At 39.8% G+C, this 25,610-nt stretch overlaps 1 protein-coding gene across 4 annotated transcripts; it reads left to right on the top strand.

Moving 5' to 3' along the window:
• Nucleotides 1-2,961: 2,961 nt before the first annotated feature.
• Nucleotides 2,962-22,182, top strand: ZNF286A (zinc finger protein 286A). Of its 4 annotated transcripts, XM_046674266.1 has the most exons (7): nucleotides 3,122-3,237; nucleotides 3,463-3,685; nucleotides 4,638-4,726; nucleotides 8,487-8,601; nucleotides 9,672-9,764; nucleotides 16,854-18,108; nucleotides 18,970-22,182. In XM_046674266.1, exons 2-6 carry the CDS (start codon nucleotides 3,649-3,651, stop codon nucleotides 18,083-18,085), a joined length of 1,566 nt encoding a protein of 521 aa, XP_046530222.1. In that variant the 5' UTR covers nucleotides 3,122-3,237; nucleotides 3,463-3,648; the 3' UTR covers nucleotides 18,086-18,108; nucleotides 18,970-22,182. The 4 variants fall into 4 exon arrangements, with proteins under 4 accessions (XP_046530221.1, XP_046530223.1, XP_046530222.1 ...); XM_046674265.1 differs by lacking the exon at nucleotides 3,122-3,237 and adding an exon at nucleotides 2,962-3,048 and having other exon boundaries at nucleotides 16,854-22,182; XM_046674264.1 differs by having other exon boundaries at nucleotides 16,854-22,182.
• Nucleotides 22,183-25,610: the final 3,428 nt, after the last annotated feature.

Below are 25,610 nucleotides of genomic sequence, written 5' to 3'. Positions count from 1 at the left end.
GGAACAGATGTTAGCTCAGGGCCAATCTTCCTCACACACAAAAAAACCACAACATGTAATTTATTCGAAATGGTCCAGCATTTTGTGCTGGTCTCAGCCTATCAATAATCAACGTTGTGGTTGGACTGGCTCTTGTAGTTCTTATTATGATTGCAAGGTGCCCTCCAGCAATAACCATCAGGAAACTTTGAAATTATAAGTGCTTATTATTCACAGGATCTGGAAATTACACAGCACACCTGGGGCCACACAGTGAGGTTGTGTGGAGGGAGAAAGAAAGAGAGAGCAAGTGCAAGGGCCTGAGGTTCTGCTTTTATTGGGGTCGATGGTGGGGTCTTGGGTTTCATAGGCTCCCTCTTTATTGGTGAATTTAAAACATAAGAGCAGGAATTTAAAGCACAGCAAGAGAGAAAACAAGCGGCCCAAATGGTCAGTTATTGAAACCAAGCAAGATCTCTAAAACAAAGGAGCCTCAGTGAAGGGAAGCTCTTCATCTAGTCGGGTGGCTGGCAGGGTGTTTACTTGAGATAGCCCTCTTTAAAGTGGATGCCTCTTTGAAGTGGATGTGTCAGCAATCAAAGCTTAAGTCAGGCACTTGCATTACAAAAAGGGGAAAAAAAAACCCAACTGTCAGGGCTTATACTACACCCAGTAATTCTGTTTTATCTGTTATAGATTGTTCAGTTTATTGCTTTTCTTTTATAGCAACAGAATTATTCAGATAGCTTATTTTTTTCCCTGTGAGCCCATATTCCTGAGGCCAGGTTATAAGGTGGTAATACAGGGAGGGAAGGGAACCAAAACCCTGGGGTGTTTCCTATACCACGTTCAACTCACTAGGAAGGGCACACACTGTAGATGAAGCATATGTATGTATGTGGGCAGGGGGCACTTAGGGGGATTTGAGTCATTTCCAAAGCAGAGAATCTACGGTGTTAAAATTTGGGCAGGACCACTCCCCATTTACCACCCTCTTCCCACCAAGTGATCTTATCCCTCAAAGAACCTGTCTCTACCTCTTTTTTGCAGTAATCACCTGGCTCATGTGTGTGTGCATGTGTGTGCACGCGTGTGTGTATCAGGGTGGGAGGAAGGTGAATAAAACCCTTTGAGGTGGATCTACTTCTCTCTGCTAGTATCCACTCCTCTTCCAGCCCAGCTCTAAGGCTACCCTGTGCAATGGTGAAAGAGTGGGCAAAGATTAACCCAACGTGGGAAGTGGACAGAAAGGAGCACAACAAAACACTAAAAAGCACCCCCACACCCTACAGCACCTCCTCCAAGTCCTCTTGTGGCATCTAGGAGTCTTCCATTGCTGCTGCCATTCCCACCCCACCCACATACCCTAGGACCAACTGTAGCCATCTGTCTTCCAAAGGGGTTCCAATCAATTTTTCAATAGTTTCTCAATCCAACAACCTCCCTCCTTCCAGAGGAGCTCCAGGTTGGGTTTTGGGAAAGGAGCTAGCCATTTATGTTAGGATGCTGTATTAGCTATCTTCTTCTGCATGCTTAGTGACTCCAAACAGCACACATTTATTATCTCACAGTTTCTGTGGATGGTCTGGGTACAGCTTAACTGGGTCCTCTGCAGCCAGCTATCAAGGAGTCAGCCATGACTGAGTTCTCATGTGAAGACTCTACTAGAAATGATCCACTTTCAAGCACCTGGGGGTTGTTGACAGGGTTTAGGTTCTTGCTGGCTGTTGGCTCAAGGCCACCCACAGTCCCTCGTCATGTGGGTCTCCCCAACATCACTGCTTGCTTCATCAAAGCCACTAAGGAGGCAGTCTCCTAGCAAAACAAGCATTAGAATCTTATGTCACCTTTGTTCTATTGGTTCAAAGTGAGTCACAGGTCCCATCTACATTCAAGGGGAGGGTATTACATAAAGGTGTGAATACCAGGAGGCTCCAATAGTGGGAGCTGCATCGGATAAAGGGAGCTGGAAAAGGGGTGCCTTCTCGTGGGAACTAAAAATCATCTTTCCCCAGTTTTTGAAAGCCATTGACAAGTTTTAAGTAGTAAAATAACACTATATTCTTGCTTTAGAACCATCACTGGCCAGGAAAGAGTGGAGAATAGACTGGTGGGAAAGAAAACTTGAGTTAGGAGGTTGTGACTGTAACCCTAGTGAAATGATCTTGGCCAGAACTAGGGTAATGCTAGCGGGAATAGAGAGAAATGGACAAACTGGAGAGTTCTTTAAGACATATAATGAATAGGACTTGGTGATAAATCGAGAGAAGGGTTGAGGATACTCTGGTTCTGGCTTTTGCAAATGAGTCTGTGGGCAGTGATATCATTCACTGAGGGGGGCAGTCTGGACATTTTGAGTTTGAGGTGGGTAGGTCAGTCCAATAACAGAATTAGAAAGACTAACCATGCTCCCTAGAGAGAATAACCTCTTTTGATCAGCGTTAACTAATTTTTATGCCTGCAAAGAATCTGTTGCTCAAATTTGTTGAAACTGACTAAATCTTTTCAACTCATCTATCTCACACACGTGAATTTTCATTATTACAGGTAGTCCATGGATGCATGAACCTCGGATTGAGTATACAACCTGCTGTTCCTAAAAAACAAACAAAAAACCACCTTTCACATTGTTTGGATGAAAGGATGTGTTTGGGGAGGAAAAAATATGGAAAAATCTATATACTACTAATATATCTTACATTACAGTTATTTGGGTTGAAGTCCTCAGCAACCCTAAGCACTGTGCTGTAATCCCACTTGTAGTCAACCCGCGCGGACAAAGACTGACTCGGCTCCGGCTCCCTAGCTATGGCGCTCTCCGTTATCCAAAGGATCCGACACAAGCGATCTCGCGAGAGGGCAAGAGACCACTAGTCCTTCAATACTCCCAACTGCGCCACGTGTGCTCCCACCTGCTGAGAATCTGCGTCTGGCAGTTCTCAGGGGCTTCTGGGAATCGTAGTTCCGGGGCTGGATGAGGCCGGCAGCCTTGCCCCGCTCCTTGTTACGCATGCGCGACTGGGAGCTTGCCTAAGAAGTTCGTAGCCTTTGTCAGGCCCGGGATGAGAGGTGAGTTGGTCGTTTAAGATGCCGCTCTTCTGCGCTCCGCGTCGGTTGTGGCCCCCGGGGGATCAATCTGTGCCGAGTCGGGGCTAGAGGGCGCGTTTGTGAAAGGGGCCTAGAGGGCAGACCATGAGCCCCATCCCCTCACGCTGTGGCCTGAATCCCTCCCGCGGTTGCCGCCTCCTGGGGACGCGGGTGAGAGCGCGGTGCCGGCGTGTGCGCGACGGGCGGGGTGCAGGGCTGTCGTGGGGCTTGGGGAAGAGCCCCCAGCGCGGCGGGATGTGTCTCCGCGCCTTGTACCTCGGCGGCAGCCCCGGCGCCACCTCTTCCAGCCGCTCAGTTCCCCCCAGGGACAGCTCCGAGCAGCGGGCACAGGCATCTGAGGACCCAGCCTCAGGGATGCTGTTCCCGGGTTTCCAGGTTCCAGACTCGTAGGATCGAGCCAGGCTCGAGAGTGACCCTACCTGACCGAAGCCTTTCAGCAGAGCTCCTAGAGGAGAGGCAGGAAGGAGGACCGCGAGGCCTCGGGGGCTTCTCACTTTTCTGCCCAGAGGTCTGAATTGGGGGGAAGGTCAGAATCTTCAGAACCAGAAGGAAGTGGTGATCATGGACACAGATTTGGCCGAAATGCCCGAGAAGAGAGGTGAGAATTGCTGAAGTGTTGAACTTGTATTGTGGAAGGGCGAAATTCTTCCTCCTGATGGGAAGTAAGTGGTGTCGGGGAAGTGGCTCTTGGCAGAGCGCGCTGTCCGTCTCCTTTGTCTGGGAGATGGATGGGCTCTTTGAGAATGGAGGGCTTGGTATGGGATCACCCCTCTTTCAGCTGGGTGAACAATGAACTCTTCAAAGCCACCCCCAAAATGTGAGCGAAATGTTAGCTTCTACGGCGTGAGCACAGCCTCAATTACTTTTTCTGACACGTTCTTCCTCCCAAATGGTTATGCCATCCTAGCCTCGATTAGTGAGTCTGAAAATTTAGCTTTTTGGTTCGCAAAAATATTTTCCCACACCTGTTATCCCTCTTTTCACAATATCCTCTGATTTCAGTAGAGCGAATTCTTTTGTTTTACATAGTAGAAAACAGGCAAAGAAGTTGACTGACTTCCAGTTCCACTAGGCTGGTCTTTCTTAAAGTTTGGTCTATGATCTTCTATAATCAGTATTACCCCCGGGGTACTTGTTAGATTTATAATTGTACCCCAGACTCAGCTAATGGATAATTATTTGGAGGTGGGATCCAGCAATCTACGTTTTAAGCTTGTGGAGTGATTTGTGGGAACCATTGAGCCTATTTTTCTGATATTAATTTAATGTAGCTTAAGCTTGGAAATAAACTGACTTATTCTAATTTCTAGATCAGAGAGTGCCGTCTTCTGGTATGTGTTGTGATTATAGCGACTGAATGAATTTAAGCCCCAAGTAGCAACATTCCTGGACATTCTTCGTGACCTTGGGATCCTGGGTTGTTTGGGGCTCCGTTCAGTTCCCGTGTTTGCAGGGAGCATCATTAGTATGGTGGAGGGATTTTTTTAGACTTGTAAATCTGAGCCACAAGATAGATCTAGGCCTCATCATTACTGCCTTCTTGCCCTTAGTTCTGTCTTCCCAGGATTCGTCCTTTTCCCAAGAGAAGAGCACAGAAGAGGGAGAAGTGGCAGCTCTGCGCCTCACAGCCAGATCCCAGGTGAGTGTGAGTGTCCACCAATTATTGAAAGCTCGTCTTATTTCTCAAAGTACAGCTGCACTCCCTTCTTTTTTCTTTTTTTTTTGAGGAAGATTAGCCCTAAGCTAACATCTGCTGCCAGTCCTCCTCTTTTTGCTGAGGAAGACTGGCCCTGAGCTAACATCCGTGCCCATATTCCTCTACTTTATATGTGGGGCGCCCACCACAGCATGACTTGCCAAGCGGTGCCATGTCTGCACCCGGGATTCAAACCGGCGAACCCCGGGCCACCGAAGCGGAAAGTACGCACTTAACCGCTGTGCCACCAGGCCAGCCCCACTCCCTTCTTTTTGATGTGGAGTTTGTCCACTAGAGCCCATCTGGAGAGCTGAGTTCTAATTCTAAGAGACCACTGGGGTGACTAATAGACTCAGAAGATGTTTTCTACTTACCCATGGTATCTTCTCCATCCAGTAATTGGTTGTCACTCAACAGGCTGTATAAGGAACATTACTTTTCTTTAGCCTCTTATGCTAATTTATGTGCGTGGTAGCTTAGGAAACCATTTTAAAAGACAATGTGGTGCATACCTCTTAACATTTATGTTTCTCTAGTGGAAACAACATACGTGGGACTGCTAAGTAGGAATTTAAGAAGGCACCTAAAGTGCCGGAATGAACTATGAACGATAAGTACTCAAATAGTTCAAAGGCATGCTGGGAGGAGAAGGCCTATGGAAGGATGGATGATGGATGCTAAGGCATTTTAGAGGTGAAGTGTTATCAGGTGTGTAACTTATTCCAGTCCCCACTGCAAGGGCAAATATTAAGAATTGTTGAATTAAGTGGTGGCCATACTACACGAGTAATTAGTGTATTAGTCTTTCAACTTTTTGTATGTTTGAAAATTTTTATTACAAGAAGTTCGATAGGAGAAAGGAGCTCTCCATGATGTGTGTGGCATGCCACAACCCAAAGATTCCTCGGTTAGCCTTTCTCTTTGCTACTGTAGTCCAAAGTGTAAAAAGTAGATGTTGCACCTTGGTGCTATTTGTGAAAGTGACTTCTCAGGATCCTTATATACTTGCTTGTCTCCATTGATTTCTCAACTGCCTTACATTAGTGTGGAAGACTTTATTAGTCAAGAAGCTTTAAGTTGCAGTTGATGAAAAGTCAGCTCGAACTGGCTTAAGCAAAAACAGGTTTGTATTGACCAACATAACTGAAAACTCCAGGTCTGGCTAGAAATAGAGCTCAAGCAGGAGTGTTAGAACCTATTCTCTCCATTTCAGTGACCTTTTCTTTTCTGTGGGTTTTGCTCTCAAGCAGGCTTTTTTCCTAGTGCCGGCCCCTGAGAAATTTAGGCTTACATCTTCCCATGTTGAAGATCAGAGAGAAAGGGCATCTTCTCTCCTAGTCATTCCCACAGAAGTCCTGGGGTTAACTCTTTAACAGGTATTAGGCCCGTTCTTGGACCATTATTGGCCAGATCTAAGTGTGATTCTCTAGTTGGTCACACCTAGAGAATATACCCTCATACACACATACAAACACATCCCACCCATGGGTCAGAGATGGAATTAGTACTACCTAAACTACACGGACTAAAAGTGGCCAGGCACAGTAGCCAGAGAAAAATCAGGATACAGCTACCAGAAGAAGGGTGAATGCTTTATATATTTTAACACTTTGATATTAGATTCAAGACTTTGACAGCATTAGAGTGAGTTAAACCTTTCATGGAAATTTTAGAGACTCTCTTTGTCCTTTTTGCATTACATAAGATTCTGTTTGGTGCCAGTATTGCAACTGTCTTTCTTACTATAATTTGTCTGGGCTATTTTTTTTTATCCTTTACTTAGTAGATTTTTGAAAACATTGAAGTTTTAATTCTTGCTCATTGTTACCAGATGAACGACAGAGATGTGTTTAGATATATATAAAGATAACACTACTTACCTCCCCAAATGCAGTCCCCCACCTCTCCCTACTGAGGATAACAGTTTGATGTATATTTTTCCATATGTTTTAGTTGAGCTTGGACTGCTGTATTGGGACATGTCGTATACATATTTCCTTCCCTTTACCCCCACGCCCAACTTTTGGGTTTTTGTTTGGTGTCCTTTCTGTAAACAGGATGTGACTTTTTTGAAAAACCTTTTTATAAGGGAAATTAACTCATTCCCATTAATACCATTACTTGTATGTTTCAAATTTTTCTTGCCACGTGATTTGTATAATTCTGTTTACTATGCTTTCGTTTCTTTTGTATTTTTTCTGTCTTTTAGGCAACAGTTTGCATTTTCATTTTTCTGATTTTTTCCTTTTAAAGGTTTGTTAGTTAATTCCCACTACTGTCAGTTTAGCCATAGATATTGAGATTGTAAGATCAAGATCATTTTTCCTTGTAGCATTTCGTCTGTATAGTGGCTACTTAATGATTTTTACATTTTATTTTATTTTCCAAGGATGGATTCTTGTATTTTTTAAGTCTCAGATTATTTCCATTTTTGGAAACTTTAGTTTGAAATAATTTTAGATTTAAAGAAATGTTGCAAATAGTAGAAAGATATCTCATATACTCTCCATTCAGATTCTCCAAATGTTAACATTTACCTTGCTTTATTATTCTTTTTCCAAAATCAGAAAGTTAACATTGGTATAATACTGTAACCTACTAACTTTTCAGCTTCCCCAGCTGTCCTATTTTTCTCATTTTTCCCCCTTAATTTCTGCTTTTGTCCTGTAATTCTTTCTGTTTTCCTTAGTTTGTTGTTGTTCTTTCTCTAATTTGACTTGTATGCTTTGTCCATTTATTTCCATTATGTTTTTAATGAAATGGAAGTGTTTCAAGCCATGAAATTTCCTGTGAGGACATTTTTAGCCATTTGGCATTGCTTTTTGCATTTTATTTCATTATTATTTTGAATTTTTTTTCAGTTATCATCTGGTATTGCTCTCTTCTTTCTGTTTTGGAATTTATTAAGATTTACTTCGTTACTTTTTACAAATGCTGTATGAATGTTTAAATAGAAATTTTTCTATCCAGTTGTAGCATTTACTATATGTTTATTTCAACAACCTTGGGATATTATTTCCATTCTTTATGGCTTTACTTAAAGAGAATTGTTCGATACTGATAATGCATTTATCTCCATATAGTTTTTGTATTTTTGGTCTTATATTAACTTAATCCTATAATATTTACCTATAAACATTTATCTGTTTTATCAGTACTCTTAATTTGTTGCTGTCATTTTCTAATTTAATGCTTTTTGCGTTGACTTAATTCCATGATTAACTGGATTTGGTGCTCACTGCCTGTGAGTTCTCCATTCACAAATTCTATATTTCAGTTCATCTTCTGATTGGCTAGATTGATTCAAGTTTTTATTGAGGACTCACAAGGAGAGTTATGCAGACTTGCCTTTTATTCTCTGCCTGTATTTTGTTTACTTTGCTGAGCTACGTTGTTGACTCATTGGTGCGTGTTTTAACTCTTTATTCCCCAGAAGAATTAGAGTCTCTCAGTGGAGAAACTATGGTCTTATTTCTTTTGGTTCTCATTTTGAATCTAGGACCGTGTGCCTGGCACATAATTGATACCCTGTGACTTTACATAGAATATTCAGAATGTGAATACATTAGAATTTATTCATTTATTAGTCATTTCCCCTGTTGAATATATCTCACGTGCCTACCTCAGGGCCAACAGAAACTAGATGGTGAAAGGGAGACTATCGAGTGAAAGATGGTGAACAAAAGTATGTTTTGTGTCTTAGGCATCAATGACATTCAAGGATGTGGCCATGGACTTTACCCCAGAGGAGTGGGGGAAGCTGGATCCTGCACAAAGGGATGTGATGCTGGAGAACTATAGGAACCTGGTCTCGCTTTGTAAGGATGGGTTCTCATTGTGACTCTGGAATCTGCTTGTGGGGATATCATTACTTTATTGAAAGTGAAATAGCGTAAGGAAGCCTTCACTTTTCCATTGAGGAATCATAAAATGTTGACCCCTTTGGGCCCAGAGAAAAATCTGTTTCTGCTCTAGGTTCTTGGTGAAATGTCTATGCTTGTTTTTTTATCAGGATTCTTTGAATTCAAGTGACAGAAACTTAATTCACACTAGTTTAAAGGGGAAAAAAATCTTGATTAGGGATCAAATATATTGTCAGGAATTTCTTTTATTTATTTATTTTTATCACATGGCTTGCTTTGCCTTGTATTGGTTTTATTCTTAGGATCTCTCCATGTAGCAAAAATGACCATTGGCAGCTTTAGCGTTACATTATTCTTCCAGTTAGAGAGTTGGCAAAAAAACATAATGATTCTATCCTGGGAGTTTGAGCAAATGGGGTCACATGTCCATCAGTGGAACAATTACTAGAGCCAGGGAGATAGCGTACTCTGGCCAGTTTGGATCCTGTGCCTGCCTGTGTGTGTGTGTGTGTATGTGTTCATATGAGGGGTGGAAGGAACTATGTTAGCCCCTCCCAGACCTCATGTAATAAATACCTTAAGAAAGCAGGTTCTAGTAACTGAAGAAGGAAGAAAAGAAAAACATTAGAAGACAAAAACTCTAGTTGCCACAGTCACAACCTTGTGCTGCTGCCCCTGAGGTTCAGCTTTCTCCAGCTTCTTCCCCATCTTCCCTGAGCTAAGAATTTTTATCTGCAGCATCTCTCTGGGACTTCCTCAGTAAAGAAAGAGAAATTGTCTTCTTTTTTGACAGGCAAAAACATTTGTGTTTCAAATGCGTATAAGCTCTTACCAGGCCCAGACTCTTGCTACAGATATTTTCAGCTTCAGTTAGAGTTGCATCTTCCCTTACTCCGGATCCCCCTGTCATATCCTGTCTTCTTTGTAGATCAAGGAGTTGGGACTATGCTCTAGGATAGATCTTTGTGCCCATCACAAATAACTGAGTCCCATTTCTTTCTTTCTTTCTTTTTTTTAATGAGCAGGGCTTCCAGTTTCCAAGCCTGAGAACTACTATTTGGAGAATGCAAAAGAACCATTGATGCTTGAGAGAAAAGCCCCTAAAAGTGGCTATTCAGGTGAGTCAGCTAGACAGGAGTCTTCAGAAATAATGGCCCCGCAGGACAGTGGATTAGTGGCACTTTTCGGTGCTTAAGAAAGAATATTAGAAGTGCCTACATACTTTTATTTTTAAAATACTTTAAATTACATAGCATTTTAAACACATACAAAAGTTGAGAAAATAAAGTAACACAGGTATCCACTACCCAAATCAAACACATGCTAATATTTTGCCTCTTTTCTTTCTTTTTCTTCCTTTCTTTATTTGTGATATAAAATAGATAAAAATATAAATCATACAGTTCTGTGAATTTTCACAAATTGAACACATTCATGTAACTAGTACCCGGATCAAGAAACAGCCTTACCAGCACCCCAGAAGCACCCCTGTGCCCTCTTTGAGTCACCTCCCTCTTGTAAGGGTAACCGTATCCTGACTTCTAACACCACAGATCGGTTTTGACTGTTCTTGAATCTTATGTAAACAGAATCATATTGTATGTACTCCTGTGTCTGGCGTCCTTCACTGAGGATTCCTGTGAGGTACGTCATGCTGTTATATGTAGTTGTAGTTCATTCATTCTCTTTGTTGTACAGTCTTTCATCATGTTGTACCAGTTTATCCCTTTTCCTGAGACGGGCATTTGGGTAGTTTCTAGTTTGGGGCTATGTGAATAGTGCTGCTATGTACATTCTTTTATGTGTCTTTTGGTGAACACATATATGCATTTCTGTTGGATATATACATATAAGTAGAATTGTTGGGTGAGAGGGTAGGTGCATGTTCGCTTTTGGTAGATACTGCCAAAAGGTTTCCAGAGTCATTGTACCAGTTACATTCCTCCTAGCAGACTATGTGAGTTCTGGTTGCTCTGCATCCTCATCAACACTTAATATTGACTGCCTTCATTTTAGCCATTCTTATAGGTGTGTGCTATCTTTTACTTTTTAAGAAATAAAAGATATCACAGATTTAAAGGCCTTTCATTCTCTCGCTAGAAATAAGTTGGTACAGTCAATGTGAATCATTCTAATGTTTCTACATATGTACAAAAAACAATATGTGTATATAGTATGAACAATTATACTTTTTCTTTGTAATCTGACTTTTTTAAACTTCACATTGTATTTTGATATTAATCTGTGTTAATACATATGAATTATGTTTATTCATTTTAACTACTGTGGAGTAAGTCCATTGTGTGAATAAACTGAACAGCTTATTTTTATTTCTTTGCCATTAGAAAGAAAATCGCAATGACCATCCTTTTATTGACTCCTTATGTTCATTGTAAAAGTTGGTTTAGGGTAGATAAGCAGAATAAGAATTACTGAGTCTCAAGATATCACATGGTTAGTTAGCTTTATTAGGAATTGCCCATGTCCCACCACCACCCTGGCCAGCAGTTGATGCTATTAGATTTAGTAATTTTTGTCAGTCTGGTGGATATGAAATAATATTTCATGTTTTTTAATTTACATTTCTCTGGTTATAGGTAAGTTTGAGTATTTCTTATGTTTATTAGCTATTACAGGTTTCCTCTTTTGTAAATTACCTGTTGATATCCTTTGCCTATTTTTAAAAATTGGACCATTCACATCTTTGTTTGGATTGTTGGAGTTCTTTATAGATTTTAGGTACATTAGCCTGTATGACAGAGGTACCATCACAAATCAGTAAGAAAAAAATTGATTCTTTTAGTTTGTGGTTTATTTTATTTTATGGTATCTTATGCATACAGAATTTTAAAATTTTAATGTTATATTTATCAATTTTTTTTAGTTTGTGCTTTTTGTGACTCGTCTTCCTTATTCCAATGTCAGGAAGATAATCTGTACTTTATTCTAAAATGTTCAAGTTTTGTTTTAGAAGTAGCTTTTTTTAATATGTGGTGTGAAATAGGGAACTAATTCTATCTTTGCCCATACTTAAAGTCAATAGTCCAGCATCATTTATTGAAAAATCTATCTTTTGTCCCTGATTTGTAATGCCAACTCTGTGGTAAACCAGGTCCCATAAATACTTGGGTCTGTTTCTAGGCTCTCTGGTTTACTTGTCTACCTGTGCTCCAATAACTTACTGTTTTAATGACTATATGTGATAGTGTGTATATCTCATAAAGAAAATTTCCCCTTAATATTCTATTTTTTTTAATCTTTTTATTCTTTTGAATACTGAGAGAGTTTTAAAATTGTCCTTTGTGATTGTGGCTATGTCTTTTTCCCCTCGTAGGCCTGTCTGTTTTTGTGACATGCCTATTCACCATGCTTCTCCCTTTTTTGTGGGAAATATTGCCATTTTCGTAGTGATCTATTAGAACTCTTCTATGTGAGCTATTTATTCTTTACTATATTATAGATTTGTTTATAGTTTTTTGCCTTTTGGTTTTGCTATTCTTTTTATTATGCAAATTTAATGAATTACAATCTTTTATTTTCTGTCTTTTGGTTAGCGTAGAGAAAGTCCTTTCTTACCCCAAGATTACAGAACTATTTGCTTCTGTTCTCTTCTGATATATTTGTCCTTTCATTTTTCCTTTAAATCCTTAATCCATTTGGAATTGCCTCCTACCTCTCTGGTTGTATCTTCTTAGCTTTCTTTTCTGAACAACTAAGTGTTTGAGTTGCTCAAGGTTTGGTTTGAATCTCCCTTCCCTCTGTGTACTTGCAATCATAAATGTGAGTGCCTGCTGGGCCAGGATGATATAACTGAGTGAAGCAAACAGGGTGGGGACAGGTGAACTGGAAGAGCACGTGCCTCGACCAAAAGGGAGTAGCCATTAGTCTGTTAGCTCTAGCTCAAGGGCTGACAAACTTATGTCAAGGGTCAGATAATGAGTAAATCAGGCGTTGTGGGACATATAGTCCCTGCTGCAACTACTCAGTCTGGCGTGGTAGTCTGAAAGCAGCCATAGGCAATCTGTGAAAGAATGGACATGGTTGCGTTCCAGTAAAACTTTATTTAGAAAAGCAGGCAGTGGGCTGTAGTTGCCAACTTTGCTCTAATTGGTGGTTGTCATTCATTGTGCTTCCAGTTTTTTCCGAGAGAAACTTAAAATTTGAATTTCTCTGTGAAATCTTCCTATTTTTAAATGTTGGTAACTAATCTCAAAAACTTATAGAAACAATTTGGGCCAAACAAAACTTGTCTGAGGGTCAGGTTTGTCCAGCTGGTCACCTGTTTGCAGCCTCTGCCTTCTCCTTTGGCAGTCTCATCCATTCCCACAACCAAATTATCCTCTCCGTCTAGACTAATCCCAAATCTGTGTTTCCATCCTAGACCTCTCCTTGGAGCTGCTGGTCTGAATGTTTGTGTAACTATTTGGTGTTGCCATTTGCTTACGTCAGACTCACGTCAATACAACGTGTTTAAAACCGAATGCCTGATATATCCCCAAATTCTCCATCCCTCCCCGCCGATAGGATCCTTTTCCAATATTTGTCTTACTGACACTCAGTGTCTTAGCAAATTGAACAGAAATCTATGAACAGTCTTTATACTTCCCCTCTCTCTCCTTTATCCAGTTGATCATTGTGTTTATCTAATTATATTCTGATTATTTCTTCATTGTTAATATCCCCCCATCTCCATTTTGTTTGCCTGGACTACTGTGATAATCTGTTCCACCTGATTCCACCTTTGTCCTCATATGCTCCATTCTTCACATTCTTAGTGAGAGTGATGTTTTCAAAATACAGATCTGATGGTGCCACCCTTTTGCTTAAAACATTTCAATGGCTTTCCATTGCTGTTAGGATTACAACCAGACTCCTTGAGGCCAAGAAAGTCTTGCAAAATCTGTCTTTTACTCATTATTCCAATCTTATCTCACAATTACTCTCCCTCCATCTCTGTACTCTGTCTTAGCAGCTCTTAAATGTTTTGGCCTTATAAAACCTAACTTAACTGCAAAAGTCATTGAGGACCCTTAAGAGCTTTTGTTTGTGTGGGTTACGTCTACCAATACTTAGTGTATTAGAATTTAAAACTGAGAAAGATTTTCAACTATTAGATAATTCATTTAAAAATAACAATTATAAACCCATTACATGTTAACACAAATAACAATTTTTGTGAAAACAACTCTTCTGCAACAAAAAATATTCTTGAAAAGAATGGCATTGTTTTATATTTGGCAGATCTGTTTGATGTATGGCTTAACAGAAGACAGCTGTATTCTTGCACCTTCTTCTGAATGCCTTTTGTTGTGGATGTGTTGTTTGGGTTGACCTGTATTAAGAAAACCCAGCCTCACACCAATATATAGTAGGAAAAGGGAGGAGTATTTTATAGATTTTTCAAATAATTGTGGCTATTCTGATACTACACCAAAACTGGGCAAGCAGTAGTTTCTTAAAGATTATATACAATATGGCATCTGAAACCACCCCCGTGAATTTTTCATACTCTTACATTAAAATCTATTAATCTTTTGGAAAATACCAGTTCACTGAGTTATGTAGATCTTCCAAATATTGACACATTACATTATGCAATATTTTAAAAAATCACAATTTTTAAAATCACCACTGACCTCCTCAGAAAAGTCTTTTAAGTATTAGGAAACTATCAAGCTATCAGTGGTAGATAAAAGTTTTCCAAAATTCTAATTTCTGCCTGAAAGCTTCAGTTTTATCAAATACTTCAGTTGTTTTCCTTAAAGTGACAGGCTCACTTTGTTCATTTTTGAGAAAATATTTGCCGAACACCCGACATGGATAACATAGTTTGTCTGTCAGTCATTCTTTCAAGTAAAAATGGGGGTCCATGCATAAAGTGGCTAGTTCAAATCACAACTCAGACTGTCTCCTAGGTGGTTTTCTTTAAGACAACCATCAGACTTTGACATGAACAGAATTGCTTCATGAATATTTCCTGTTTCAGCAATCCAGAATATTTAAAAAGCATTGTTCAAGGTTTGAAGTTTAATAAAATTAAGTATGTTTACTGTTTCCTCAGACATTTTTAAGTAAAACTGGCTCTCTTTTTTTTAACTGAGAGTACATGATGGGGAAGAATATTATAACTACCAGTTCAGTGTGGCGTCATTGTCCTGATTCATGCTAAGTCATGAGCAGTTTTACCACCATCACATTTGCAACATCAGTGCAAATGTCAAGACAATAAAAAAGGCAAATAACATCTAAGCATTATTTTGAAAATAGTTTTGAACTTACAGACTCCCAGGGGTCCACCTGGGGTCCACTTTGAGATCTCTACCTATCCTAGCCTTATATCAATTTATGTTTTATTTATTTAACAAACACTTATATACACTTATGCTGTGTCAGAGTTTCAAGTGCTTTATAAATATTCTCATTTAGTGCTCCTTAAGGTAGTAATTGTTATTATTTCTTTATTCCATAAAGTAGTTAGTTATTGCCCCATTTTACAGACAACGAGGTGGAAGTAGAGAGGTTAAGTAACGTGCCCCAGGTCACACAGCTAGTAAGTGGCAGAGCTGGGATTAAAGTCACGCGTTCTGAGTCCGGAGTCCGTGCTCTCTACCACCGTGCTTTTCTTGGATGTCCCTCTCACCACGGGGCTTTTGTACTGTCATTCCCTCTACCTGGAGTGCTCATCTCAGCGCTTTTGTACCTATTACCTGAAACACTCACCCCAACCCCAACCCCACTTTCACTTCAGCTCAGTCATTTACTTCCTCAGTGAAGCCTCCCCTCATCTCCCTAGATTTCTCCTCTTATATTCTTTCAGAGCATCATTGGACTTTTATTTCTTAGTACTTACTACAGATGCATTTTTATATGTATTTGTGAATGTTAGACTAAATTCTTTCTCCCTTCACGTGCATAGGGACTGTGTGTGTTTTTCCCTAGTGCCTAGACCAGAGCTTAGTGTATGGTAGAGTAGATAGAAGAATGAATAAGTCATTTGGTTGTATGGAATGAGGGACAGATCTATGTTTAATTAGTCATAGCAACATTTATTGGAAAAACAAATTATCTTTAGTTCATTGATTGAAATGTCACCTTTGTATTGTCCTTAATTCCTGTTTATACTTGACTTTATTTCTGAACTTGCTCTTCTGTTTTATTGATCTATCTATTTATTTCTTTGGACTACACTATTTAAATTATTTTAGCTTTATAAAGTAGTTTTATATTGGATATAAAAGTTCTAATATACTTGTATCAGATATACTTGAAGAGGTCTAGCTTCCATCCCTGCCCTCTCTCTGTTCTGATACTTTCCCTACAGATAACCCCTTCTGTTAGTGTTTCATTTATCTGTCCTGGGTTTTGGAAAATATTACCAAATATGTCTATATACGTGTATCTTCCCCTTTTTTTCTACACAAAAGTAGCAAACTATACACACTCATTTACAGCTTGCTGCGTTTTTAAATTTATTTAATATATCCTGAAGATCACTTTATAGCAATATGTAGAGATGATAGTTCTCATTTTTTAAAAAGTGACATAATCCTCCATTGTATGTATACACCATAGTTCATTTAATCAATTCTCTATAGTAGGATATTTGAGATGTTACCAGTCTTTTGCTACCTCAGTTAGTGTTGTAATGAATAGCCTTGTGTGAATATAATTTCATACGTTTGCTATTATATCTTTGGGAGATCAAAGGAGATTTTGTATCAGGGATATATTATAAAATCATTGATATGGGAGATTAAACTGGAAATGGAATGCTTATTTGGATGTGAATCGGATTGGGTGACTGGAAACTTAGAAGTCATAACTGTACTCTGCACTAAGGTGATTACTGCCTGGAGTAGGTGTTCTGTACGAAGTTGTTTCTCCCTCATCCTGATCTAGTATGCTGATTTCCAGCTTATTCTGTGATATATTGCTTCATCTGCATCCCTCCTTCTTCTCCTGTATTTCTGGTCATCTTTCCCCCATTCTGACTCTCCTGGATAGGGTCTACTCATTTTCTCTGCATATACTGTTCATTTATTTCCCTCCATTTACTTCTCTTTGCAAATCATCTTATAAGACTCAAATCCACTTCCTTGTTGAAGGCATGCTTTTCACCTTCATTAACTTCTAACCTATTACAGAACTGCCTTTTTGTTGAGCACTTTCAGAAAACAAAGGAAATTTGCATTTCCGATTTCTTTCAGACTTGGAGACTAGCCCCGAGAGCAAAGATGCAACTTCAGTGCAAGATTTTTCTAAAGAGGAATCATGCCAGGTTGCAATTATAGACAGACTGACAAGAAATAGTGTCTATGACTCCAACTTGGAAACAACTCTTGAATGTGAAAATTGGTTAGAGGATCAGCAAGGAAATCAGGAAAGACACTTGAGAGAAATGTTCACTCACATGAATTCACTCTCTGAAGAAAGAGCTCATGAGCATGATGTATATTGGAAAAACTGTAGTCAGAAATCTGTCCTTCTCACTCAGGACAGAGGTCCCAAAGGCTCCTATGCCTTTCATACACTTGAAAAAAGATTGAAACAGAAATCAAACTTAATGAAAAAGCAGAGAACCTATAAAGAGAAAAAACCTCATAAATGTAATGATTGTGGTGAGCTCTTTACGTACCATTCAGTGCTTATTCGACACCAGAGAGTCCATACTGGAGAGAAACCCTATAGCTGCAATGAATGTGGGAAGTCTTTTAGCCACAGAGCTAATTTAACTAAACATCAGAGAACTCATACTAGAATTCTCTTTGAGTGCAGTGAATGCAAGAAAGCCTTCACAGAAAGCTCATCCCTCGCAATACATCAGAGAATTCACATTGGAGAGAGACCTTATGAATGTGGTGAATGTGGGAAAGGTTTTAATCGAAGTACACATCTTGTGCAGCATCAGTTGATTCATACTGGAGTGAAGCCTTATGAGTGTAATGAATGTGATAAAGCTTTCATTCATTCATCAGCACTTATTAAACATCAAAGAACTCATACTGGAGAGAAACCCTATAAGTGTCAGGAATGTGGGAAAGCCTTTAGCCATTGCTCATCCCTTACTAAACATCAGAGAGTTCATACTGGAGAAAAGCCATATGAATGTAGTGAATGTGGAAAAACCTTTAGCCAGAGCACACATCTTGTTCAGCATCAGAGAATTCATACTGGAGAAAAACCCTATGAGTGTAATGAATGTGGGAAAACCTTCAGCCGGAGCTCAAATTTTGCTAAACATCAAAGAATTCACATTGGAAAGAAACCATACAAATGTAATGAATGTGGAAAAGCCTTCATTCATTCATCAGCTCTTATTCAACACCAGAGAACTCATACTGGAGAGAAACCTTATAGATGTAATGAATGTGGGAAAAGCTTTAAATGCAGTTCATCCCTCATCAGACATCAAAGAATTCATACTGAAGAGCAACCCTGAAAAATTACTGAATGTGAAGAAATGTAAGTTGGTTTTATCACTGTTAAATACCTGAGTATTTAGGTGGAAAACCCATAAAATGGTGCTTGAGGACCAATTCTGTACGGTTCTGATTTTACTGGCATAATAACATAGTTTTGAGCTGTAGAGGAATATTCCTTATATCTCTTGTGTTGATCATTATGAAAGCTTCTGGCCAGAGATCTCAAATTTTGATCTGTAACCCCCGCTAATACTGTTTTGTGGAAATTCAAGAAATTCTTGAGCATGGGTAGCAATATAATCATTGTGAAATCCAGTTCCTCCCTCTCTGTCACATCAAAACCCTGTTACAGCTTCTCACTTTGTAGGGAAGTTCTTAGTTGGTACATTAGGCAGAGGGTTCATATCCTTATCATCGGGAAGACAGAGTCGTTTCTTTTTTAACCCAAAGTAGAGATCCAGGTATACAGATAGTGACATTTCTCCAGAGAGTGTCATTTCTTTTACATTAGCTATAAAAACTTAAAAGTTGAGTTAAAATATGCTTCGGATTCTCTCAGAAGCTACTGTCTAATTTGATGAACATAAATAGAATGTATTTACAGCAGGTTCTAAGTTGCGTTCACGTAGATTATGCTGGTCATAGATTTAGATAATTGCTACCTCTCTGGAAGTTACCCTGAAGTAGAGAATGGGTCAAAACCTTAACTGTAGTTTTTGATCAAGTCCCTCTTATCCTTGGCATTGAATGAATCCTTGGTTTTCTATAATCAGTGTTAGGGAAATTTCATTTCTTTACATCATTCTTCTTTCTGTAAACTGTGCTTCATCACTTGGAGAAAAAACTCCTGGGATGTTGAGGGTCTGAAAAGTTGATGGGTTGAATATGTTATTATATTTAGGGTCCCAGTCAAGAAGAAGAACTGAAGCAACTGTGAGACACAAGGACATACCTTCCTGTCAGATATGGAAAATAGCTCACAGGACAGTGATCACTTGAGGATAAGCAGCTTTCCTCCATGAAGAAGAAGTTGCCCTTTCTCTGGCCTTCATGTTTACCTACGTTTTTTTGTTGTTGTTCTTGTTCTCCCTATATGTTGGCCGGTCTTTGCTATATCTCAGAGCCCTAAGAAGGTAGAAAAGGCACAAAACCACAGTGATATATTGACATAAGTTACATGGGTGACCAAAGACCAGTAGTGGGATAGGAAACACAAAAGCAAAAGTTCAAATAAATATTTAGCAAAACACTACACAAATGTCAGTTATTATTGTTATTCTATTATATTATGTGAAAAGAAGATTATAGAAAAGATAGAGGAAAAAAAGTAGTTACAGATTTCTTTCTCCTCTCCTAGACCCTGTCCTTTAGGAACATTCAGCAACCAGTCCATGCTCTTTCCCCCTCCACGTTATCCCTGTTGCTTCTTGTAATTCCCTCTCTGTAGACCTTAGTTCTATTACTGCAGAAAAGTAGAGGAATAGAGTTTGAAGAAGTGGTGGTAGTGGAAAGCAAGGTCATTAAGGATGAATCAAGTATAAATTCAGCAGTGGCAGAAATCAACATGAGATGGAAAAGATTGGGAAGAAACTTTGGAAAGACCAAAAAAAAACACATTGAAGGGGATCAGGGTGGGTGGGAAGGCTCAAGGTCTGAGGTCAGGGTAGGAGAATGGCTGACACAGGAACAAGATAAAGGAAAAGGAGCTCAACCCTTTTTGCCACCTTAATATTCAATACTCATGGTCTAAAGCAGAAATCGGCAAACTATTGGCTGGACTTGCGGACCAAGTCCATCCTGCTGCCTATTTTTGTAAATAGTGTTTAATTGGAACTTGACCATATTCATTCATTTACATGTTGTATTTGGCTGTTTTTGTGCTACAGTGGCAGAGTCAAGTAGTTGCAGGAGAGGTTATGTGTCCCGAGAAGCCTAAAATACTTGCTGTTTCTCAATACGTCATGTGTTGCTTAATGATGGGGATACATTCTGAGAAATGTGTCACTAGGTGATTTTGTCACTGTGCAAAAATCGTAGAGTGAACTTACACAAACCTAGATGGTATAGCTTACTACACACCTAGGCTATATGGTACTAATCTTATAAGACCACTGTCGTATACGTGGTTTGTTGCTGACTGAAATGTTGTTATGCAGCACGTGACTGTATGCCAAATGCTCATGTGAAAAGAAATTCATCATTTGGGGGCCAATATTTGACTAACAAAATAAGATAAACAAGGGTTTTCCAAAGCTGGGTTTGAATTCTGCCATCTCCACTTAGCAGTTATGTGGCCTTGAAAAGCTACTTACTCTTTCTGGCCTCAGTTTCTTTATCTGTAAAGTGGGAATAAATCACCCCTCTCTGATAAGGTTGTTGTGAGGATTAACTAAGACAAAGCATGTAAAAGACCTAGCACACAATAAATTATATAGAGAGCCTCTCTCTCTCTATATATACACGTATATGTGTATATATATATGTGTTAATGAACTGGTGTCTTAGTCCATTTGGCTGCTATAACAAAATACCATAGACTAAGTGGCTTATTTATAAAGCAGCAGTCTCAATTCTGGAGACTGGGAAGTCCAAGATTAACACCCTGGCAGATTCCGTGTCTTTTGAGAGCCTGTTTCCTGGTTCATAGACAGCCATCTTTTCACGGTGTCCTCACATGGTGTATGGACAAGGGAGCACCTTCTGGGTCCTCTTTTATAAGGGCACTAATCCCCTTCATGAGGGTTCTGCCCTCATGACATAATCACCTCCCAAAGGCCCTACCGCCTCATACCACCACATTGGAGGTTAAGTTTCAGCATGAATTCTGGGGGGACACAAACATTCAGTCTATAGCAAGTGGCTAGACATCAATTAGAAATTACTTAAGAATGAGTGTATCTGCCACACTTTTTGTTTACTGATTTAGAACTGTGACCATCCTGCTCTGGCTCAAAGAAGGGGCCTCACTTCTTTCTGCTCTTTCTTCCATCTGGTGCTGCTCCCTACATAGCCTCCTGGAGACCTCATGGAATCTGCTTTTTTTCCTTCTGAGTATCACTTAACCAGGAGCCATCTGATGGTTCCAGAGACTCAAGTTTGTAATCCGACTGCAGTTTAAATAGTGTTAAGGGACTTGCTCTAAGCTAGTTTTACTGAGAACTCTGGCCCTTTGCATTTCAGTATTTGTTCTTTTTATGCTTGGTGTTCAATCTGACTACGTATTTGTACTTGACATGACTCTTGGAAGTTTTAGTGTTCTTTTCAAATGTTTTTGGTTACCTATAAACCAAATTTGAGTGTTCTTACTGGCCCACTCTCAATAAAGATGTTGTTTATCTATTTTTTGTCAAAAACTTTAAATTGCTTTTTAAATTCTCATTGAAGCATATTTTAAGAGGTAAGGAAAGACCAATCATAAAGTATCTCCATATCATCCAGGAAATGGACATTTCTAATTTTCATCTGGCTTCACAGTTTCTGGAGACATGAGCTGGGGACTGCCCTCAGCAGCCCATGCATCTGCGAGAAGGTCAAAAAGTAGAAGAAGGTCATTTCTACCAAATGGTGCCAAGAGGCCTCAGGCCAAGTACAGGCACCACCCAGCAGGGGTAATGGGGAAAAAAGGGAAGGAAGAACTTCATGTAAAAAGTACAGTTAAAACTAGGCAAAATATAGGAAAAACTGATTTAGTGTAAATTTTTAATTACATTTAGCTTCTGGGAGAACAATGTAACATCACCCAAAAGTATAAAAATGATAGTGTAAGAATACCAAACGTTATTCAAATTAGTTGGCAATTATTAGTTCAATTATCTATTAAAAGTCTTATAATTTTTTATTTTATTAGAATTCTTACTTTTTTTTTTACTATTACAACAGGACTCAAGTTGGAAGCTCTTTATCCCTGCTTTCTCCCTTTCATTACCTAATTCTTCTTTTCTAGGTCCCAAGTGGACAGTCTTGGGATCCACAGCCACATGAGCTGTCCCTCACTATAGGTTTTATTGGCAAGGAGGATGGGTATTCCCCACTGGTAATACATAAAATGTGGCGTCTATGGATTACCTTGTAGTTCCAATTAATGCCCTCAATAAATTAGATGTTTTTCCCTGAATTGTTGTTCTTTACATTTTTCAGTGTAACCTCTTAATTTTTAATCTTTGTCCATAAACCAGATAATCTGCCCTTAGATTGAGTTGACTATATATAAAATGTGTATACCTCATCCTCCTCTCCACTCCCACCAATTCACATATAAACACATTGTCATGATGTCAGAAAAGTTCACATATCTGGGTGAAACCAGAGACTCATGCATTGGTAGATCAAGAACTGTTGACCTCCATCTCTGCTGTGGTTTCCTCTCTGTTGGATATATTTTCATCAGTCTCCTCCAGTGATGACAAATACATCTGCTGGCAATTCCAAGGTAGTATGGTTCTTGGCATTTACAATCCCAAGGAGAATACCTCTTTCTAAATATTAGCTCCAGCAAAACCCCCAAGGCTACTTCTCAGCTTTGCTTGAGTTATGCTGATCACTGAACCATTTACCAACTCAGAATTGGAGTCCTCTCATTGACCAGGCCTGAGTCCATGTAAAACCCTGGAGCAGGGGAGGGTGAAGTCTGCCCACTTCAAACAGCTTACACTGGTGTGAGGAAGGACTGCTTCCCTAAAAGAAATCCAAGGATGCTGGACAGATAAAACAAACATGTCTGCTGCAGTTGAATAGTAAACTTCAGCATAAATAAGTTTATCTCCTCCTCCCCATCTATCCTCCCAAAAGGAGCTATTTTCCAAAAGTCAGCGACACACCGATAGAAGGCCAAAACCAAAGAAAATATTCACAACATTGACTTCAGAGAGTTTCTGTGGGGATTACATGAGATTACATATGTGAGAATGCTTTGTAAGCTCAAGCATGTTGCAGAGTTGTATTATTATGACTGATTAGTTTTCCATTCTCTGATGCCAGGCTCTAGTATACAAAAAGCATATACCCCTCACCAAAGTGCCAATTCTTAAGGTTAACTTGTGCTACCTGTTCATTGTGGGTTGGAAGGGAGTCTTTGCTGATTGATAGTTATGTTCCCAAGGCGACGCAGAGCAGCTACCATCTTAAATGTTGCTTTTGCCTTACCAAACATTTGATTATTTTATGTATAGTTGACTCAATTCCCAGTCTTAGGACCCATGCATCTCATGTTGTGGTGACTTAAAATTAGTGGGTTATTCAGGACTCTTTGTGAAAACCCATTTCAGGCAAGTTTAAGCAAAAGGGCTGCCATGATTAGAGTTTAAGGGTTAGATCTGTCTTGACGCATGACTGCATTCAGGTGTTGTGAAGATGTCATCAGATCATTCTCTTGCTACCTTAGGTCTTTTCCTCTGGACCAGTTTCATTCCTCGGCAGGCAGAATGGCAGAGATGGTCATTGGCAGCTCTTGACTTGAGTTATTCTGACAGCCGTGTATTCCAGAGAAAAGAGAGTATTTCATTGTCTGTAGTGCTATCAAGAGTTGCAGGGTGGATTCTGACTGAATGGCTTGGATCACACACCCATCCTTGAACCAATCACTATGGCCAAAGGAATTGGGTGCTCTGACATGGCGCAGGGCGGGGTGGAATTTAACTTTACCCACACTATGTAGAATGGGTTTCCTACAAGGATTCTGTTACCAGAAGCAGGAAAAAATTGACTATCCCAGGATCTATGCCTACCCAGTCAAGACAGAGACTTCACTTACTAAGAGGGTACGGATTGAAGGCATTCTGCCTTCTGTTGACCTGGAAGGCAGCAGAATGAGAAAGCAAGTGGTGTGAACCTGAATTACTCTGCTTGTTTGTCCCTCTTCGGTAGTTGTAGTTTCCCTCAGAATTATGGCAACCCAAAAGGGTTGAAGAACTTGGCTTTTTATTTCCAGGTGTCTTATTTCAGAGGACTTCATGAGCACATGAACATAAACATTGGAACAAAGATGTTTCATGCCCTCCACAGAAAAGGACAGACTCGAGTGGGTTCTAGCCCGTCTTAGGTTCTAAGTCCTTAGTTCCATCTCCTTTTACATTTAGAGCCATGTATGTGTAGCAACTCAGTGTGAGTCCCTTTCTGTCATCTTTGAAAGACATAAGTGAAAGTGGGAGAGGGAAGTCTTCTGAGGTTTGCCTGACGGTGGGGGAGTTTGGCCATGTCTACTCCCAGGTATCCTAAAGTTGTAGGAGTCCTAAGAAGGGATAAATATGTGAGAGAAAGGAGGTGGTATGTGATATTTTCCCCCTACAATGAGATCCGATAAAGATCTCAGATTTTCCCCATCCCTTAACTAGATTGTGAAGTCAGCAAACCACTGCAATGTACTTGTCTTGTCTTGGCCTTCTCACTAGAATGCCAATTCTTGAAGTTTGTTTGTGTGACCTGTTCATTGTGGGCTGGCAGCAAGGGTCTCCTCATCATAGTCACTCAGGGACCTACGCTGATGAAGCAGCCACCATCTCAGATACTGCTTTTGCCAGGCTAGAAGGGAAGGAGGGATCTAGAGGGTCTTGCACTGCCATACTTCACTTCTACTCATGATTGTATTCCCCTAAACAAGTCACATGCCCCAATCCGACCTCAAGTGAGGACCAGGAAATACCATCTCTTTTGCAGCTCTGCAGGAGAGGAAGCTCACTCTCCCACTTTCCACATATTGTAGGATTAGTAGAAGATGGCATAGCATCCTTGCCTTTTTTAAACCTTCCTTGTCAATCGTCATATCCAAACACCTTCCCTGAGGCGGATGCCTCTGACTCTCCCACTTCTCTTCCTTCTTACCATCACCTACTGACTGCTGCTCACTTCTCCATATTCACTAAGCTTTTTTTGCCTCCTATTTTTTGGCATTCCTCTTAACAGCATCCTGACTGAAGTCAGAGGCTATGTAGATAATGCCTCTAATATCCGTACAATTATTTGAATTCCTCAGTCTTAATGACCACTTCTTTTCATTCTAGCAACTTGCTCCTATGGTTATTCCTTATCTACATTCAGAATTGTTCACCAAGTACTTCTGAGCAACTATACTACACAGCAGGCACTATGTGCTGGATGCCAGGGATAAAATGATGACTCAGACAGAGACTCTGCTCTCAATAAGAGATATAGCTAAGTAAACAGACAATTGAAATAAGGTACGATAAGTACTGTTACATAGGAATGCATAAGAGACTGCAGAAACACAAGGACACCCAACCCAGCCTTTCATGGTAAGAGAAGTTGGCATCTTAAAAAGCTGAGAAGATGCCATCACACCTGAATCCCCAGGAGAAGGAATTGTACAGTGGAGACATTAGGTGAGAGGACATGATATTCTAGGCTGAGGGAACAATGTGTGAGTACAAGATAGTGTATTACAGGAACTATGTGTGGTTTAGCTCTTGATGCCTAGAACTTAGACAACAAGAGTAGCAGTGTTGAGAACTGAGGATATAGTGAGCATTAATGAGCAAATCTTGTAGGGCCTTGTAAGTTAATTTGGAGTTGATCTTGAAGAATATGGAT

Source organism: Equus quagga, chromosome 11, assembly GCF_021613505.1.
Source record: "Equus quagga isolate Etosha38 chromosome 11, UCLA_HA_Equagga_1.0, whole genome shotgun sequence".
NCBI classification, from domain to species: domain Eukaryota; kingdom Metazoa; phylum Chordata; class Mammalia; order Perissodactyla; family Equidae; genus Equus; species Equus quagga.
Note: the sequence above shows the minus strand (reverse complement) of the source record. Positions and strands in the feature narration are given on the sequence as shown.